This window comes from Equus quagga, chromosome 14 (genome assembly GCF_021613505.1).
Source record: "Equus quagga isolate Etosha38 chromosome 14, UCLA_HA_Equagga_1.0, whole genome shotgun sequence".
Taxonomy (NCBI): Eukaryota; Metazoa; Chordata; class Mammalia; order Perissodactyla; family Equidae; genus Equus; species Equus quagga.
Genome location: NC_060280.1, coordinates 55,045,780 through 55,064,765, shown reverse-complemented (window position 1 = coordinate 55,064,765; position 18,986 = coordinate 55,045,780). Strand labels below are relative to the sequence as shown.

Below are 18,986 nucleotides of genomic sequence, written 5' to 3'. Positions count from 1 at the left end.
ATAATGAATTAATACCTTTAATTATTTAATTAAAGTTGATATTTTCATTTTAAAATAATGAAAGTGTGTAAGCAAAGAGATCGAACATAGCAACTACAACGTGGGCACGATATGCTGACAAGCCCTGAGATTGGCTGAAATGTCTAAAGATCTCGCTAGGTTATCTGTTCCTTTTGGACACAGCAAGACAAACTCAATATTTAGTGGTAAGATCATTACATTTTCTTTTATTTAGATACTGTTAATCAGAAAAAGTATAAATATATACTTTTGGTAAACATGTCAGAAATTCAGAACTATGTAAATTAAAAATAGATATTCTGCATAATAACTCTAAACAAAACTAGTCACTGCCAACATTTTGGTATAATCTTTTTCAGCTTCTACTATATATGATGCCTCTTATGAAATTAGAATCAAAAGATGGCCTACTTTTTTTTCACTCACCATTATATCTTACACATTTCTCATATATTAATAGTCTCTAAATCATAGTCTTTAATAGCCATATACTATTCTGCCAAATAGACAGCACGTTGGTTGCCATCTAATGATTTTTAAAGCACTAGAGTATTACTATCACTAAATGGAAAATTTCCCTTTGAAATAAAATAAAGTATAAAGTGCACGAGAGGTGAAGACACTGCTATTTTGAAAATAAAATACCATTTTAGCAAGAGTTCTGTCTCAATAAAATATTCACATTTATTTTCTAATCTGTGATTTTATCACTTCTGTATAATGAAGCTTATTTTCACAGTCACTTATGTTTTCATAACATACAATCATTATCAACTTTCGTGAAAAACAACAAGAATCAAGTGCTAAAGGCACGGATTTATTATATATTCATACACAGATTCTGATGTATATGCTATATATAGATAGATACACAACAGAATATAAAGTTATTTACAAGTTATTCTGAAGTATATGTATTTTTGTTTTCAAAAAATAAATTTATAAGTAGTATTGAGCAAAAGAATGTACATGAGAGTTCAGAATTCATTATTTTGAAGGCAAGGAAAAACTATATCTTGAAAATTATATGCTATTGATTTACTGTATTTTTTCCTTTGGTAAACTGTGTGTGTATACATATATACATATAAATATATGTATACATGGATGCATGCCTTTATAGGTATATATGCATATTTAGTGGCAATTTTACTAATTACTATTCTAGTCTTACAAATGTTCGGCTCACTTTTTTTCAAACCAGTTCTTACTACTTTACAGTATGTGCCTGAGCGGTTAGTAGTATAGATTCCTATTTGTGCCAATTAAATTGAATAACTAATTCTATCAAGAGCAATACCCAAAAAAGGAGAGAATTGTCTAAAATGTAATCAGAAATGGAATATGCAGTGTTCCATCAGCATCTATACTAATGCGTAAGGAAATTTAATTGCCTTTACACGTATTCTAAATGATGTTGATTTGTTCATTTTTTTTCCCTCCCACCAATACCAGCTCTTTTCCAACCTGCCTCTTATCATAAAAGGTTTGCAGTCTGAAGATAAGTGGTTGAGATGATAAACTGAGTGTTTTTTACTGAAAGTAGCAGTTCTCGATAGAAAATAGTGGGCAGAATTACATACAATAATGGGTTCTACAAACAGCAACTGAAGTAGCAAAATAGCATTTCCTGTCTAGGAAATGTTTTCTTAGTGTATTTGGTATAGGAAAGGAACCACGTTTTGCTACATACACGAATGATGAACAGTGGTGCTAGAATTCCTTCTGAAACACAAATATAATTATGCTATAAACTGCTTAAAATGATTCTTGCTGTCTTCTGCCCCAGAAAAAAACCAAAATCCCATCTAAGCCTATAAGGCGGTTTGCAAGGTTCTTCCCCACTCAGTAGTACTGTCTGTACTCTCCTCCTCAACCTTCCACTCCACAGTCCCCCGACCCCCACCCTTGCTCTCCATTTTCCTGCAACATTACTGCTGCCCAGAATTTTCTATACGCCTTTACACTTTTCCTATGATGCTCTTTTGTTCTCTTGGAACAGCATGGCAAAATCTCACACATCTTTTAAGATCCAAGCGGATTATCATCTAATTTCTGATTCTTCCTCCAACATTTTCTGTGCTTGGAAAGATGAGAGGTGAGAGGAGGGAAATAGGGAAGACATTGGAGGAAAATCAACAACAGTGAATTCTTATATTATTCACTGACTAGAATTTCCAAATCTCTGCACAGAGCCTTGAGGTACACTGTTTCCTGGACAAACGATACACCTATCTTCACCTGGCTGTCAGCCAGGACTGGTGTGGAAGATCTATGCTCCTCTAAACAATTGACACTTTAAAAAAAATCATTCAACTGGCTGTATCAACTCCATAAATCATTATTACATTTTGAAGACATCTTTTTTTACATCTGACTAGAACACTTTCCTTTCCTATCATAACACTGGCCCTTCTGTAAGAAAACAAAACAAAACAAAATAATATAAATAAAGAACAAAACATGTCAATAGTCCCTATACACACAGAAAAAAATTCTTGAACTCAGAACTGTTGGCACAAGTCAGATAGAGGACTCTCACGACTGACATTCTGCCTCAAACAATCTGGATGGATCTTAATTAATTTAACCATTCCCCAACTAAGCTAAGTAATGCTTTAATGAACATTTTCATGACCAGAGATTTTCCTATATTCATGAGTTCAAATGATTCACAACCTTTAATGGCTTGCGATAAATTATGACAAATTGATTGTCAAAAGCATTATATCCCACAACTAGAAGGACCTGCAACTAAGATATACAACTGTGTACTGGGGGGGGGGGGGGGGGGTTGGGGAGATAAAGCAGAAAAAAAAAAAAGCATTATATCAATTTTAAATGTCCCAGCTACCTTGAGTAATTTAAAATTCTCTTCACCTTTACCACCAAAATTAGCTAATTTATTATGTAAAACTGTATACCTCATTTTAATTTGATTTTCTCTGATTAGTTAAATACATTTTTTAAATTTGTTTACTATATTTGTTTATTCACTGTGAATTATCTGTTATATATCTTTTGTCCATTCTTTTCAATATAAATGAATGGTGTGCGTGTATGTACATGCTCACGTTATCTTTTATACAATATAGTTGCATGAGATATTTTCTCAAGATTTGATGGCCTTTGTGTTCGTTTTAATGTTAAAAAAGTACAAGTGCAGTGAAGTGACAATCTTTATGGACAATATGGAGAAACTTTCAAATAAGTTATTTTAGGAGAATTCACATTTAACTGACCACACATACCTACTGTCATCCTATATCTATCCTGTATCACAGCCTGCTGTTAATTTTCCTCATCAATATGGCTAATCATAAACAGTCACATAGAATTTAAAATAGTTTATAGCTACCTGAATTAAGATTCAAGATGGTCTTTATGTTTCCAAACAAGGTGAAATTTAAAAATGTACATGTAAAGTCTTTCATTCTGAATTTTTAAAAATGCTCTGTGGAGAGGCTGATTTTAGCAATTCATGTGAACAAAAGAGCAAAGTGTTAAGTTTTAACTGACCACAAATTTAACGTGAACAAACAGAGTGATGTAACTGACTAATTAAAAACCAAGTAATCTTGGACTACACTTTATGTATATAATGCCTAAATAATTGGAATTAATATTCTCACCTGGACAGACTATGTCAAGTCATGATCATGAGTTTCAAAAATGTGGAGTTCAATTCTGGACAGATCATAACAGGCGTATGAGCATTTATCCAGGTCAATATATTTTAACGAAATTATGATGTATCCAGGGTATATTCAGAATGCCAGAACTTGAATGTTAAAGGTTTTAGAAACTATATCATATAAAAAAATGTTATTTAGCTTGGGAAAGTGTAAAGGGGACTGTGAAATGTTTTAAAAAATGTGAAGTGTTTGAGTCATTAGAAAAGAAACTAGATTTGTTTTGTGTTATTCAATTCTCCTAAGAATTAGTTATTATGAATAACCAACTAAGAAATGGGTTTTTTCTCTCTTTTTTCTCCTCCCTCCATCAGTCAGCAAACATTTATTGAGTATAGAACATGAATGTTTCATGCACTGTGACAGGCCCTCTGAATAGAGGATCTAACAAGGACCTCACAGTCTAATGGAGTCAACAGATTATCTATCTATCTATCTATTTATTTATATATCTATCTTTCTATCTATCTATCTGTCTATGTATCTATCTATCACCTCCTAAGGCATATACAAAATACAGAGAATACTCAACAGGAAATTTGAGTATTCAAGCAAAAGTTGACCACCATCTGTGTCGAATGGGATACCATTTAGATTTTTTTATTTACAGCCACTGTAACCTCTATGTTTCTTTTCAAAAATGATGTGCATAGACTTATAAGGTATATTTAAGTAAAAATATTTATATCATCGATAATATTTATGCTATACTTATTATTTATTTCCTATATATGATTTTAGAAAAATCAAGTATATAAAAACAAAAGAAAATGCTTAAAAGAGTAATGTTGTTACCGAATAATAAATATGGAATTGAGCTTCCTGGTTGTCAGAGCAAAAAAAAAAAAAAAAACCATTTGGACTTACAAGTTTTCCATTTTGAAAGGAGGAAGCATGCATATTTTACAGGAGTAAAAATGTCTTTCTCTTGATTCTAAATCTTTGGAGCAGAGAAGTGGTGAAATGTCTTTCAAACTTGCCTAGGTCAGACTGTACACACAGTTGAAAATTAATAAATTAACCAAGGATAAGCAAATTTCAAAAGAAGAAGGAATAAAAGGTTATAGAAATTAACAAATTGTTGTGAAATTTACTATAGAGGGTGCAATGTAGCTAATTCACTATAGAAGGTGCAATGTAAGTAATCAAGAACTGACAAGAATAACACCATATATTTGCCTCCAGCCTCCCTTTTTCACAACTCTTCTAGTTCACGAACTCTAAGAAGTGCTAAGGAAGCTGTCAATGTCGGAACAGATGGAATTCTCCTGAGTGTGCTTACTAGTTCACCTGGGCTTCCCAAATGGGCTTTCTCCTGCTTTGAAAGCAGATCGTATCAGCACTTTCTAGTTCTCTCGTCAGCAGACACCACATGTTATAAGCACTTAGAAGGTCTCTTCTACCAGATTTAAATTTATCAAAGTGCTATCTGGCCAGTACAATTCGCAACACTTTGTATTAATAGTCTCACTTTCTTCTTTTATAGGACTTACTTTCCTTCTTACTTAGCCCATCCCACGAGTTGAATCTAGTGGAAACAAATGAGGAAAAAAATGCTTAAGATAAGGAAAATATATAACACTTACGTTGGATCCACTACCTCAATTGTCTTCATATTTTCCGCTTGATTCTCTCTAAGATAACACATGAAACGTCTTAGCTATCCTAAGGATGCCTCAAAGATGAGTGAAGAGAAAACTCATCAATATCAATCATTCATTATTCAAAGATATTTACTGATTATTACTTTGTACCAGGCACTGTACAAGGTTATAAGAATATATTGTTTAATAAGGCAGATAACACCCTTGGTTCTAGGAGTTTATATTCTAGTGGGGAATATAGATGATAAATAAGTAAATAAATGAAAATAATAATTACAGATTGTGACAAGAGCAAACAGGATCATAGGTTGTTAATGCAATATAGAGTAATTGGAGCTGGGGAGTGGAAGGGCTTACTCTAGAGAACTTGGCCAGGAAGGTTTCTCTGAGGCGGTCACATTTGACCTGAATCCTGAAGGTTGAGAAAAAGCTATTCAAGCAAATAACTGGATTGGAAGATTTCAACAAAAGGGAATGGCAAATACAAAGAGACAGAGAAAAGAAACGGTTAAAGCATGTTTGGGAACCAAATCGCCAACAGAACGGATTGCAACAAGGTGAACAAGACAAAGATGTGGGCAAGAGTCAGATCGTGCAGGACCATGTTAAAGAGTTGGAATTTTCTTCTAAGAGAATGAAAAGCCACCGTAGGGTTTAAGTGAGAAAGAGACAGTCTTTGACTTATAAATTCAGAGGAGCATCCCTGGCTCCAGTTTCTAAAATGGATGGAGAGAAGTAATGAGTACAAGTAGGAGATTAATTATGAAGGTATTAGAAAAGTACCATTGACTTGGACTAGAATGGTGAGAGAGAAATGGAGAAAGGTGAAAATATTTGTGATGTACACTGGAGACAGAGCAAGAGGACTTGGTCAGAAGCTGAGTGGCAATCAGGAAAAAAAAAAAAAAACAAAAATCTAGGAAGCAAGAGAAAACAGATGATAAAAATATCAAAACTGGCAGTATGACCACTAGGGATTGCGAGGAAAGGGTAGGCAGGTAAAGAACAGCAAATGGGAGAATTTTGGAAGAGAGAAAATGCAGAACCTCTGCCCAAGGTCAAATTCAGTCAAAAAAGAGCAGGAGTTTTGCACAAATGTAGTAGTTCAAAGCACTTTTAAAAGAATAGCTTTTTCAAAATAAATAGTGTGGGAAAAAATAAAGATCAATTCTTAACACACATAAGAAAATTAACTCCAGGAGGCCTACTCCATGGCCGAGAGGTTATGTTTGCACGCTCTGCTTTGGCGGCCCAGGGTTTCACCAGTTCAGATCCTGTGTGTGGACATGGCACTCCTCATTAGGCCACACTGAAGCAGCGTCCCACATAGCGGAAGCAGAGGCACTCACAAGTAGAATCTACAACTATGTACTGGGAGGCTTTGGGGAGAAGCATGAAAAAAAAGAAGACTGGCAACACTTGTTAGCTCAGGTGCCAATCTTTAAGAAAAGAAAAGAAAAGAAATTCCAAAAGAGTTAGTGTGATAAATATAAAATGTAAGACCATAAAGGTACTAGAAAAAACATGGGCTAATATCTTTATAATTTAAAGGATAGGAATAACTTTATAAGCCATAAAATCCAGAAGCCATAAAAACAGTGATTCATGGATTTAATTATATAAAAATTTAAAATGTCTGTATAGCAAATGACCTCATAAGTAAAGCTATAAGCCAAAGGCACAGTGGAAAAATAATTGGCAACATAGATGACAAAGGGTTAATTTCTATTGTACATAAAACACTCCCACAAACAAAGAAGAAAACATTAACAAAGGAAAAGAACAAACAGTTAACAGAGAAAGAGTTACACAGACCTTATAAATATAGGAAAATATTCTAAGCCTCACTATTAATCAAAAATATGCAAATTAAAGCAGCAATTAGGTGTCATTTTCACCCATCAGGACAAGCGAAGATTCAAGAGACTGATAATGGCTAGTGTTGGCAGGTCACAGAAAAACAATTATTCTCACATCCCAATGGTTGTAAATTTAAATAACATTTTGTTCCTGAGGAGAAAAAATTGACAATATCTATTAAAAGAAAACATTCCAGGAATTAATGCTACAGGAATATTCTAACAGGAACATAAACAGTTTTACTGCTATTTTGTTTGTAATATCAAAATGTGGAAACAACCTGAATGTTGATCCAGACGGCTTCAGTACATTTATCACAGCAACTTGGCATGATGACATATTATACAGGAGTAAAAGAAAATGAGATAACTCTTATACACTGGCAGAAAACATTTTATGTTAAATGAAATAAACCATTAATAAAATATAGGTATACAGTGATATTTTTATTAAATACTTTTATTTCTAGATATATATTAGTATCTTATGTTCATTGCACTCTTTATGTAAGTCTACAGAGATAAAAAAAAGAAGTCTAGAAAGATCTGTAGACCACTGTTTATTGTAATTATCTCTAATTGGTGGGATTATAGAATATTTTGACTTTTTAAGATCTCTGAATTATTTGAAATTTTCACAAGTATATGTTTGCTTTGAAATAAAGATAACAATATGAAAAATGGAAAGAAGACAGGGCGTGATACATTTAAAGTTACCAATGAAAAACTGCTTATTTTAGAGTAAGCTTATAAGCAACAAAAACAAGAAAACACTGATTATAGCTTATGGTATAATTTTTCCTATATCTGGAGAAATATAGTGGCTTATGCAAAGAAAGCATCAAATCTCAATTTTTTAAATCTTTTATTTCTAAGATAACATTGAACTTTTTATTGATGATGCCAGTAGTTTTCTTAAGTCTAAGGTAAGTGATGATACTATGAAGACTGGATTGATTTTGACTTGGGGTGATGCTCTTTAAGACAATCATCACTATGTTTATTTGGAATCCAAAAATACGTAAAAGAAAACCTTAAAGAAAATGCATGACAGCTAAGCAAATCCTAAAGTAAAATGCTCAGAAAAATATGCTTCGAATAGCTGTTCTTATTCTGAAATCAAATAACACTTCTATAAAAAAATATGTAGGTTGGACAACTAATGAAGTAGCCAACACTGTTTGCATAACATTTAAAAGAGTCGTTTAGTCATTTTAACAGATGGTGGTATTTATGACATGAATTTGGCAATAGAAAGTAATGGGGGTGTCCCTGTTGAGAATTCTTAAATTTCTGTGATGCATTACAAATCACATAGAACAATCATGTCCAATGTCATATGCTACACAAATTGGGGTAAATGAAAGTTGTTAAAGTAAAGAGATAGCTGTGAGAAAAACATCTTTCTATTTAAATTAGGAGTTGTCTAGCTATTGTCACACGGAGTGATGGCTAACTTGTGGATTTACTAACAAAGATACTGTAGTATGAATGACAGCAAAACTAACTTTAGGATCTGATGCCCTGGATACTTTCTGGTTAGGCAAATTTTCTTATCTATAAATCTTCAGTTTCTCCACATATAAAATGATAATAATAATAATAATATTTATAACGCTTGCTTCTTAGAGTTGTGTAAAAATTGAGGTAACTAACACAAGACCCTTGGCACAAAGTGCCCATTTTAGCACCTATTGTTATTATTATTGGAGGAGTGAGTTTCAAAGAACAGGGAGTTGTCAGCAATGTCAAATCCTGCAAACTATTAAGAGACAATGAAGGCTAAGGAACAACAACTGGATTTACTAATCTTCACGTCACTGATGGCCTTCAAGAACACAGTGTTCCAGGAGTGGTGACGGTAAGGGAAAAGGCAAATTGTGATAAAAATAGGAGCTAATGTGGATTATGTAGAACTTTTGATAGTAAGAGAAGGAATAGAAATAATAAGATGACACTTTGGGAGGCAGACGACCAAGCCAAGCATTTTTCAGCTAGGACACACTGATTATCTCCTACATCAAGGGTCACGGAAGAAGCTCGTGGAGATGGATTTTATGGAAAAATTCCTGGTTAGTTTCAAGAATAAAATCTGATTGGCTTCTAAAATGATGAAGGTAGGGAACGAAGTGCTGGTTTTTTTAATCTAATTTATGTAGAGCTCCATTAGGGCTGTAGTACTGGGCCTTTTTCTGTGACTGGAATTTATTGAAAAGCTGTTTAGACTCTCTCTCTGTAAATACACATGCACACACACACACCATGCTCAAGAACACACAATCTTGCATATAATTAGAAGAATTCACTGACCTCTTTAATCCATCCATGAGCCAATCTTCTCTCCGAATGGTCCATAGATCTCACATAAAGTTACCCTCTCTTAGGACTTAGAAATAATTTTGGACTTAGAAATAATAAAAATGAATTTAGACTTATGTATGTAAATTAAAATTAACAATTCAGTGACGAGTCAAAAAATTCCTATGAAATATCAACAAAATATATTTATTCAAAACAAATTTTTTCAACATATAAACAGAAAATATAAATGACTCTTGAAATGTTATGATTGGCTCAGGAATAAATGCTTCATATAACGCACAAAATGTATACAACTGAACTTAATTGAATACCAATTATATGCCAAATATTTTTCAAACACTTTTCTAACACTCATAAGATTTATATATGGTAGGTGTTATTTCCCTGTGTTCACAGAAGTAGAAACTGAGGCTCAGAAGTGTTAAGTAACTTACCTACTAATGGGTTGCAAATTCAAGCCCACCTGATTCAAAAGTCTAGAGAAGACTCTTTCTCCCTACCTCTACATAAAAGATAAGGATATTCTAGGCCATTATATAGAAAAGAGTATGTATTAAGAGAATCTATGTGGGGTTTAATAAAGGCTGAAGTTTTTTCCTGGTCAAAATGCAAAAGAGCGCTCTAAAAGAAAGACAAGGAAAGACTGATGTTAAAGATGTTAGAATTATCCTTGCAATTCATTCTTTAAATTCGGAAGCCTTTGACAAGGTTGATCACTATTTACTTGAAACTCTCCCCACCCCGTGGCTCCCGTGAAATTACTCTTGCCTCATTTTCCTCTGAACTCTCTGACCCATTTTCCTTTAGTCTCCTTTCCTCTCCCTGTCCCTCAAGTATTACTATTTTCTGGGATTTTGTTCTGAGCAGTCTTTTCACTGCTCTTGCTCTCTCTGGGTGATCTCACCCACGTCCATGGCTTCAACCATCACCAAACGTCTGTCCTCATTTCAGACTGAAGCCCTGGCACTCCAGATGTACATGTCCAACTTTCTACTGCACGTCTCCATTTGGATGTCTCTTAAACACCTCAAAATCAGTACATTCCCACTAAATTGGCCCTCCCCACTCAGATCTGCTCCTTCTCCTGTGTGTCCCTTCCTACTCGACGGTACCACTATCTAATCATTTGTCTTGGATAGAAATAGGAGAAATCATCTTTAATTCTTACCATACTTACTTTCCACCATCCCACACAGGCATCCAATCCATCACTAAGTTCTGTTAACAGTTCTGTATTCTGGGATCTCTTGCTTTTCTCTCTCCTCAGTGCTTCTACATTTATTTAAGCATTTATCATTCTAAATTGTATTACTTCAAGACTCAACTGCTGTCTTTTTTTCCCACTTTTTCCTCCTTCCAATTCATTCTCCTTCTTGCAATCAGCCTGTTCTTTGTAAAATATAAATCTGATCATATTACTATTGTATTTAAATCATTTAAGGATCCCCTTTTTTATTCAGAAGAGTCCCCTTAGAATACGGATCTACAAAGCTTCTCCTTTTAACACACCTCTCCTGCCCCTCATACTCAATACTACAGCCATATTAAACCATATTCAGCAGTTCAACCACATCTGCTGCTCCCAGAACTTGGTGCCTTGTCACATGCTTTTCCTTTGGCCATGCCTTCCTTACCCCCTCCTTTTCGAAGGACTCAATTAGAGCTCTAACACCCAGATCAGGTGACATCTCCCCTAGGAAGCCAGGCCAAGTTTGGTGTTATTCTCCTTCCTGTGTCTATCTCTGTAACAGCACTCTGTTTCTCTATCATAGCACCTTATCTCTCTATACTGTAATAACTGACATCAATCTTTCTCACTGGACTAGCAGCTCCTTGAGGGCAGCAACTACTCTGATAAGTTTTTCTATCCTCTTTTCTAACATAGTGCCTTAAGTACAGTTGCCCTTGATACATATATTTAATGAATAAATGGATATATTAATTATCTAATCTAGTGAATGAATGGATGAAGTCATTACATAACATGACTTCAGTCTTTGCTCTATCACTCACTGTCATCTGATTAATGAGTAAGTTGCCCAGAAATGTCTTGCCCCATTTTCTTCAAAATGTTGCAATTAAATTAGAAGAAAAGATAAATGACAATTCTTTTTTCTTTCGTAATTCAAATAATCTCAGTATAGATGTATTTTCCATACCCTATGGCGTCCTGTAAAAGTATTAGCATAGAAGTTAGAAAATCTGGGTTCAAACCCGCTTTGCAGCTTATTAGCTACATGGTCTTTGGCAAGTCAGGTGACTCCTTTGAGCCAAAACTGGCTTAACTATAAAATAATGACTATCTTCTCAGACTGTCTCACTCTAAGATTAGCTTGAGGTCAAATAAAATCATGTATATGAAACCAATTTAAAAACTATGTGTTGCCTTAAATTATAAGATGTATTTTATTTATTCATCATTTTCAATTTCTGAACAAAAATAAAATTCTATAAATAATATATACACATATTTCCTAATGTTAACACAATACATGCAATTTATACGTATTTCTTCTTTAGGAGGAAAAACTATATTTCCAGTATATATGTCTACATATTTCCTCTTTGGGAAATAAACACTTGGAAGAATTTAGACTAAAAAAGTTTAAGGAGTTTTTCTAATACTTTTATGGAAGCTTAATCCTGTGACAATTCTGAAATACATCAATGCAAATTATGCATCATCCTATCATTTAAGGGACAAACCATAGGAATGACTCATCTTTGTCATTAATTTCATGATGGAGAATTAAGAGGAAGAGAGAAAGAATATTATAAAACTAAAGAATTATTTCAAATCAACATAGAATCTTGTGATTGATTCAAAATAAGGAAACTTGACAGTGACAGTAGAGTCACGTCACTCATTTTCCTAAAAATAATCAAATACCAACTAGCATTTGATTCTAAAGCATCTCTACTAACAATTTTGCAGATAAAACCATCAGAATTTTATACTTAGTATGTTTATTATATCAGCCCAATGTAAACTCTTGGAATGTCTTTTTAGGGCTTCATGTCCCTGAAAGGGAAAAAGTTCAGTATTTAAACATTGTTGAATTGTAGCCCAAATATCATATTTTTTAGTACTCAAATTAAGAGTTTTTATTAAGTACCTACTATATAAGTGGAAATGCCTGCAGAGTCTATTGGATACAGTATCACATTTTCAATGTGTTTAGATTAACTAAACAAGTATATTTTATATACCATCCTACTTTACAAGTGGCACTCATCCTGGATAGAGTACCAAGTAAAGTGAACACAAACACAACTAATATTTAACTCAAAATAGTACAATTTATTTACTGTTACTTGGGTGTAACATCCATTCTATTTGTAATCGCTACAACTTACCAATCCATCATGTTTTAAAGCACTGAATAAATGGATTTTAGATAGAAAAGGAGAGTACTATAAAGACATCATTAAAAAAATACTAACCAATTGTTTCTTCCTGACTTAAAAAAATTGGAAATATTCTATGAAATTCTTTTATAATTTCACCAAAGTTACAATAAATAGGTACCTGATATATTTTATTATATATTTCCTATTGCCTGTCTGAAATTTAAGAGTCATTTCAGAAACTGAATATTTGTGACTGCCTTATTAAAGGACCTGTTCTTTTACAAGATTTCTAGTGTAACTGGACTAAACTAATAATCTCAATATCTCAAATATTTTTATCTTTTAGAAAACTTGGTGATAGACTACTTTAGTATTTTGGTTACTATTTCTGGTCAAATTTAATATATACTATCCTCCAAACCAAAAATCTCTGGTCATTAACTACTGGAAAACTATAAGAAAACAGCCTGCTTTCAGGTTGTCTCAAATGTTTTGCAAAGGACATCTCTAATTTAACTAGCATGGCTGTTTGCAAAGACAGCCATGTTGGGTCAATTGTATATTTTATTAAAGAATATTGCTCATATTGAATTGATTTTTAAAAAAGCCATTTTACTAAACCTCTTACTTTGGATAGACCACAAGAAAAAATGAATACTTTTAATTACATTTTGAAATGTGAATACTTGGGCTATTTATTACACCTGTACTACTTTTGTTATTGAAATAGGTCATAACTTTATATTACCTGTATTTCTTATAATTTCAGTTTTGAATTGAACAAAGTGTGACTTTCCAACAATGTGAATAGTTCAAAAAGGAAAACGATGTTTTAACTCAACCTTACACAATTATTGTTGAAAATAAAATAAAACTATATGCCAAAATTATACACCCCCCCCCAGGAACTTTGGATTTATACCAAAAGTGATAAATTTGAGTTGATCAGGTTTAGACGTGTGTAGTATGTAAACTCCATAGATCGAATGTTTAGGTTTCTCAAAGTATTCTTAGAGCGCTAAGCTAATTTTGAGGCAGAAGAATAAGCATTAAATTATATCTGTCCAACAAGTGACCATACTCTTTATTCTTTAATATGCCTTTTTTGTCTTCTAGTATACATTCCATAAAATAAACATATCCTGTTTAATGTATCTGGTTCACAGACAAACTAGATCCCGCAGTTTTACAAGGATCCATTGCAGGAAAGTCACAATTAAAATAAACCTAGCTAGTCATATATTATATCTTTATATTTAATCCAACATGAAAAATTTAAAAATCCATTCTGCACCACTGTGAGAAATAAGTTCCATGTTAATTCTCCAGAACACTATTTTTATCCTTTGTACCCAAGGCACAAAGTTTGATATATGAGGTTGCCTCATGCTTACTGCTTAGGTTTCACCTTTAATTAGACTGGAAAATCACGCACATATATGTTCTCAGTCAATCAACTCAACAAACATCAATTACCTGACCTCTGCTCTCTGACAATTGATTTTTCCCAAATTATTCTTAGATTTACCTTAAGGACATTTAGAATACTCATTTGTCAAAAAAAAAAAAATGTCCTTTTCTTCACTAGAAAATGTTTTTTCCTTATTTACAATTTACATTTTTTTGAAAATATTGTAAACATATACGCAAAATAAATTTACAGAAAAATACTATATTACTAACACTGTGTTACATTTGGATTCAAAATTAGCAAAGTTTACTTAGTTTCAATTTTTTCAATCCTAACACATTAAATAAAGAATAGCATATTATCCATATTTTATACCTTTCTCTACTGTTTTAATCTATGTTCAGCTTCTTATCAATTTCCCATGTTTACAGGACTTTCCCAGTAATACTTCATTGCATATGGCATTTTCATTACGTAAATAAAATAATACTAATTCAAATTATCCTGAATGAGATTAATAAATGATATGGAGGAAGGAAGGATTAGCGCTTTATAGTTTATATAGCTGGAAGTCATAATACAAACTTTAGAATACTTAAGAACTTAACTTATAAAAGCAAAGCAAAATAAAACTAATACATCTGCCACTTTTAAAAAAGTCAAAATTTAATAATGAAAATTAATATTTAAATAGTAATTTACTGTTGACAAACTACCTTCACATATATTTCGATCATAAATTATTTCTAAACTTAGGAATGCTTTTGTTGATAGAATCTCAGGAGAGACATAAGAAAAATATTTAAATAAATAGATAATATTTATGTTCTAAAGAGTATACTTTATATTTAGAACTATTTGAAATGTTGACATCCTTTTGAAAACTTGGAAGACAAAACTAATAACTTATAAAATTTGCAAAAACGACTATCCACAAACCTAGCTCTGAATTTATATGCATTTCCACTTAAAAATAACTCTCTACTGCTATAAGTAATACTGATTTTGTCACTAAATACAACAAAGAGTTTTTTAATCAAATAGTGCTCATAGGAACTACAACATTCCTGCAAAATAATACCATTGTTTCAGTTTACAAAAATGTCAAAGACTTTGACCTCCTTATGAAATCAAGTTCTAAAATAAAGTAATAGATGCCAAAAATTAAGGAAAAATGATCATGTTATCTGTTAGATGAATTCATGACAAATAAGTGTGAATTAAAACAATTAAATTAATGAAACTGATATCCTCCAAACATTTAAAACTCTTTGTTTTCAATTTCACCTGTTTGTTCAGCACACTTTCTTGTACTGAGAAGACTTTTAAAATTAAAATATACTCAATTTGATATAATAAAAATATTCTGCAATTCAGAGTGAACAATTTATTACTGTTGTGGAAAATTTCAGATAGAAACTATTCCTATATATATCACATAATCTATAACCATTATCTTAACATAAATTTTGAGCAGTAGTTAATTAGCATGTAAAGCTGAGGAGATATTTGAAACATGCATTTCTTTCAAGAGTGAAAATGCAATATAAATTCTATATTGACTGATTATACCTTAGAGAATTAAATTAATACACAGTTGATGGCATTATTTTACATTAAATTATGCAGTATTTTGGTGGGAGAGCACCGTACAACTGTTTTATTAAGGCATTTGGTGAGGTCACCCGGTTAGTTTCATTGTGTGGGGTAATAGATCCAGCTGGGTTGGTTTGTGAATTCAGGTGGATGGGAGACTAACATGATTTGGCACCAAGGTAAGGATTCATGGAGTTATATCCACAGGATATATGTATTACGTGATAGTAAGAGACATTTACAACCCAGAATATAAGAGCAGGGCAGCCTCAAGTGACATCACCAGATCATCTGCAGCGTCAACCAACCGCCTCAAACATATATCCTCCACACCACAGCTCCCCTCTCTTTCTCTCTGTTAGCAAAGCTTCCCTTGCCTTCACCAGTGTAACATAGCATGTATCTTCTTTAAAAGCAAGCCATATGCTTACTCAAGAGAAAAGCAAATAAGAAAAACCGAAGGAACAGAATAAAAAACTAGATTGAGTACAATTTTCACTAACTTGACATTCAGGTGACAAGATTAACACTGAAATGTTAAGGGAGAAGTTAACTTAGTTATCCTGACCAGAAATGAGGGGGGAAAAAAAAGAAGGAAGGAAGGAAGAAAAAGAAAGACAGACCAGCTGAATATCCCTGAGTCTAAACCTTGTTTTTAACTCTGATTTGCTCTGGAAGCAGCCAACAGTGGGGCTCTTGAATTTCTTTCCAAAAAAATTAAATAATCATAACAATAAAGAGGAAGTGGACTCTATTGCCTCATTTCAATTCTCTTCTAATTTATCCACAACTTATGTTTTACTTACAAGCATTCGTTACAGCAAAACTGTTGGCTGTCTCAATGTTGTCCACATGAGGTACCAAATTAAAAGGAGCTTCCGACGCATTGGGGCTGGTGTTATGAAGAAAAATTGCCAATCGAAAAGCAGTGTATTCCTGATCTGTGTTTCGGATGAAGAGACCACCTATTAAAAACAAGAGGAAAAGTACATTCAATGCTTCCTCCTGTAAATGTGATACCCACCCCAAGTGCTGTCAAATCCACTGTCATTCAGCAGCACACACAATCAAGGAGCTATCCCTGCCACAACCTGGGAGACTGCCCTTTGTCCCTAAGGTGCATGCTTAGTATTTTAGTCTTTAGGACAGCTCAGCTTTTTTCTGTCCCAATTCGTCACGATCACAATGACCTCTGAGACCATGTAGTGTGTTTTTCCTTTCTCTCTCTTGCCCTCCCCATGATTCCCAGCACACTGCTACATCAGCTAGCTCATGGGCATTTCTCTCTAAGATGCAGGCATATGAACAGAAAAGGGGATTTGCATTAAAATGCAGACAGGCAGGGATGTGATGACATGCAGGGAAGAAGGAAACCAGAAAGGAGACATGAACTTTGTTTTTCTGCAGCTCGTGGACTCAGTCTAATTAGCTCCGTTATGTGCACAGTCCACGAGAAATGATGCAGTGTTGAGACTGAGCTTAGCTGGAAGAAATTCAATAGCTGCGTCCCATTAAAAGATAGGAGAGAATAGCAAGAAAAGCCAAGGATGGATAGGGTCCCTGGAAATAGAGTCGAGACGGAGGAATAAGGGCAAAAGATTCACAAAGAAAACAAAATAAAAGGAGAAAAGCTTCCAGGGAAAGGATCTAACTTTGGAATCGGTTAACGGGTAGCTAGACAAGGCAAGGGGGTTTGGGTGCAAACGCTTTTTTTTGCCCAGTGTCTTTCTGTGATAGCGAGAAATCTGCGGCGTCCAGCATGGGAAGAAGTATATATTTTTTTAAAACAAACTCGACATCCCTTCGTGCTCTAGAGAAAGGGATGAAAAGACACACCACATAAAACGTAATCAAATCCCACGGAGGTTTTTTCCAACTTATTCCAATCCTACTTAAGACACTTGAGCCAAAGGCGAAAACAGGAGTCTGGGCTGAGGACGGATGGGTGGGCAGTTCTGTGAATATTCCAACAGAACCTGCACTAAAGAGGCAGTTTTTTCGTAAAGGGGAGAAAGGAAGAGAGAAGCAGAGGGGAAGGGAGCCGCCGGAGGTTTCCCTGAATTGCTCATCACCAACTCATTTAACTCACTTTCGGATGTCTGCCACAGCACCCCCATGCACACCCCACCTGAGCAGACCTTACCTATTTGCACGCTGCTCGGAAAGGCTCCCATGGCGAGTCCCCAAAATCCAGAAAATAACAAGACAATCTGTCTGCAAATAATCCTCATCTTCTTTTCTCCTCTCCCTGGCGCGCGCTCTCTCTCTTTCTCTCACACTCTTCCTAAAGGCTGTTCAGAGAGGCATTGAAGACGATGGCGCTAAAATTAAAAACAACCAAAAAAAAAAAAAAGGAAAAAAAGGAGAGAGGTTTGGGTGGTTTATGATTGTGACTATTTCCCTTTAGCAATCCATCGCGAGCTGCCAGCTTTTTCCCGCAGTCTCCATAGCCCTGGGAGAGGCTTTCTGTCCGGCTGCAAATGTTGCACATGCAAAAGATGGTGGTGGAGCGTCTAGTGGCTGCTCGCAGGGATGAGACATGCGCTCTCTCTTTGCCTCACTTGCTCTCGCGCTCGCCCCTCGCTTTCTCACATACACACAAACACTGGCGCCGCGGCCGCCGCACGCGCTCCCCAGCTCGCACCCGCGACATGCCCCCAGCCTGCGCCAGCCCAGAGCATAGCTGCCCTCCTCGTCTTCCCTCCCCGAGCGCGCAGCACTCTCTCCGTCACCCCTGGCCCCCCGCTCGGCAATCTTCACCCCTTGGGTGCTCACCGGAGCGCCCCAGTCTCTCCGACGCTCCTGAGCCAGTCTGGATACAGGTTTTTTCCCCTTCTCCTCACCACTCACTGACTCCCTTCTCTCTTCCTCCCCGTTCGCCGGGGGACCTACTCTGGGGATGGGCACCCCCAGTGCCCCTCTTTCTGCTCTCCAGGCGCCTCTGCTTCCCGGCTGCGCTTGGCAGGAAATTGGCCCGCGGGCCAGGTCTGCAAGATCAGATCAGGGGCTCTGGGAGTTTGTATCTCCCATGCCCCCGGCCCCCTGCCGCATCCTTGCGGGCTCGCGCGGGGAGGATCGGCTGCCTCCCTCCCCTTCAGCCCTCGCCTTCCCTCTCAGCCTCGCCCTCTGC

General features: G+C 35.0%; 1 protein-coding gene across 1 annotated transcript in view; it reads right to left on the bottom strand.

Annotated features, from left to right (window-relative positions):
* The window catches only part of GRIA4 (glutamate ionotropic receptor AMPA type subunit 4), a 365,546-nt gene extending 346,786 nt beyond the window's left edge, over window positions 1–18,760 (bottom strand). The window contains exons 1-3 of the mRNA XM_046686080.1: window positions 18,632–18,760; window positions 18,000–18,177; window positions 16,663–16,821 (exon numbers count right to left, since the gene is read on the bottom strand). Of these exons, the coding sequence (XP_046542036.1) occupies window positions 16,663–16,821; window positions 18,000–18,087 (247 nt within the window). The 5' untranslated portion in view covers window positions 18,088–18,177; window positions 18,632–18,760. The remainder of the gene's footprint in view (window positions 1–16,662; window positions 16,822–17,999; window positions 18,178–18,631) is intronic.
* Window positions 18,761–18,986: the final 226 nt, after the last annotated feature.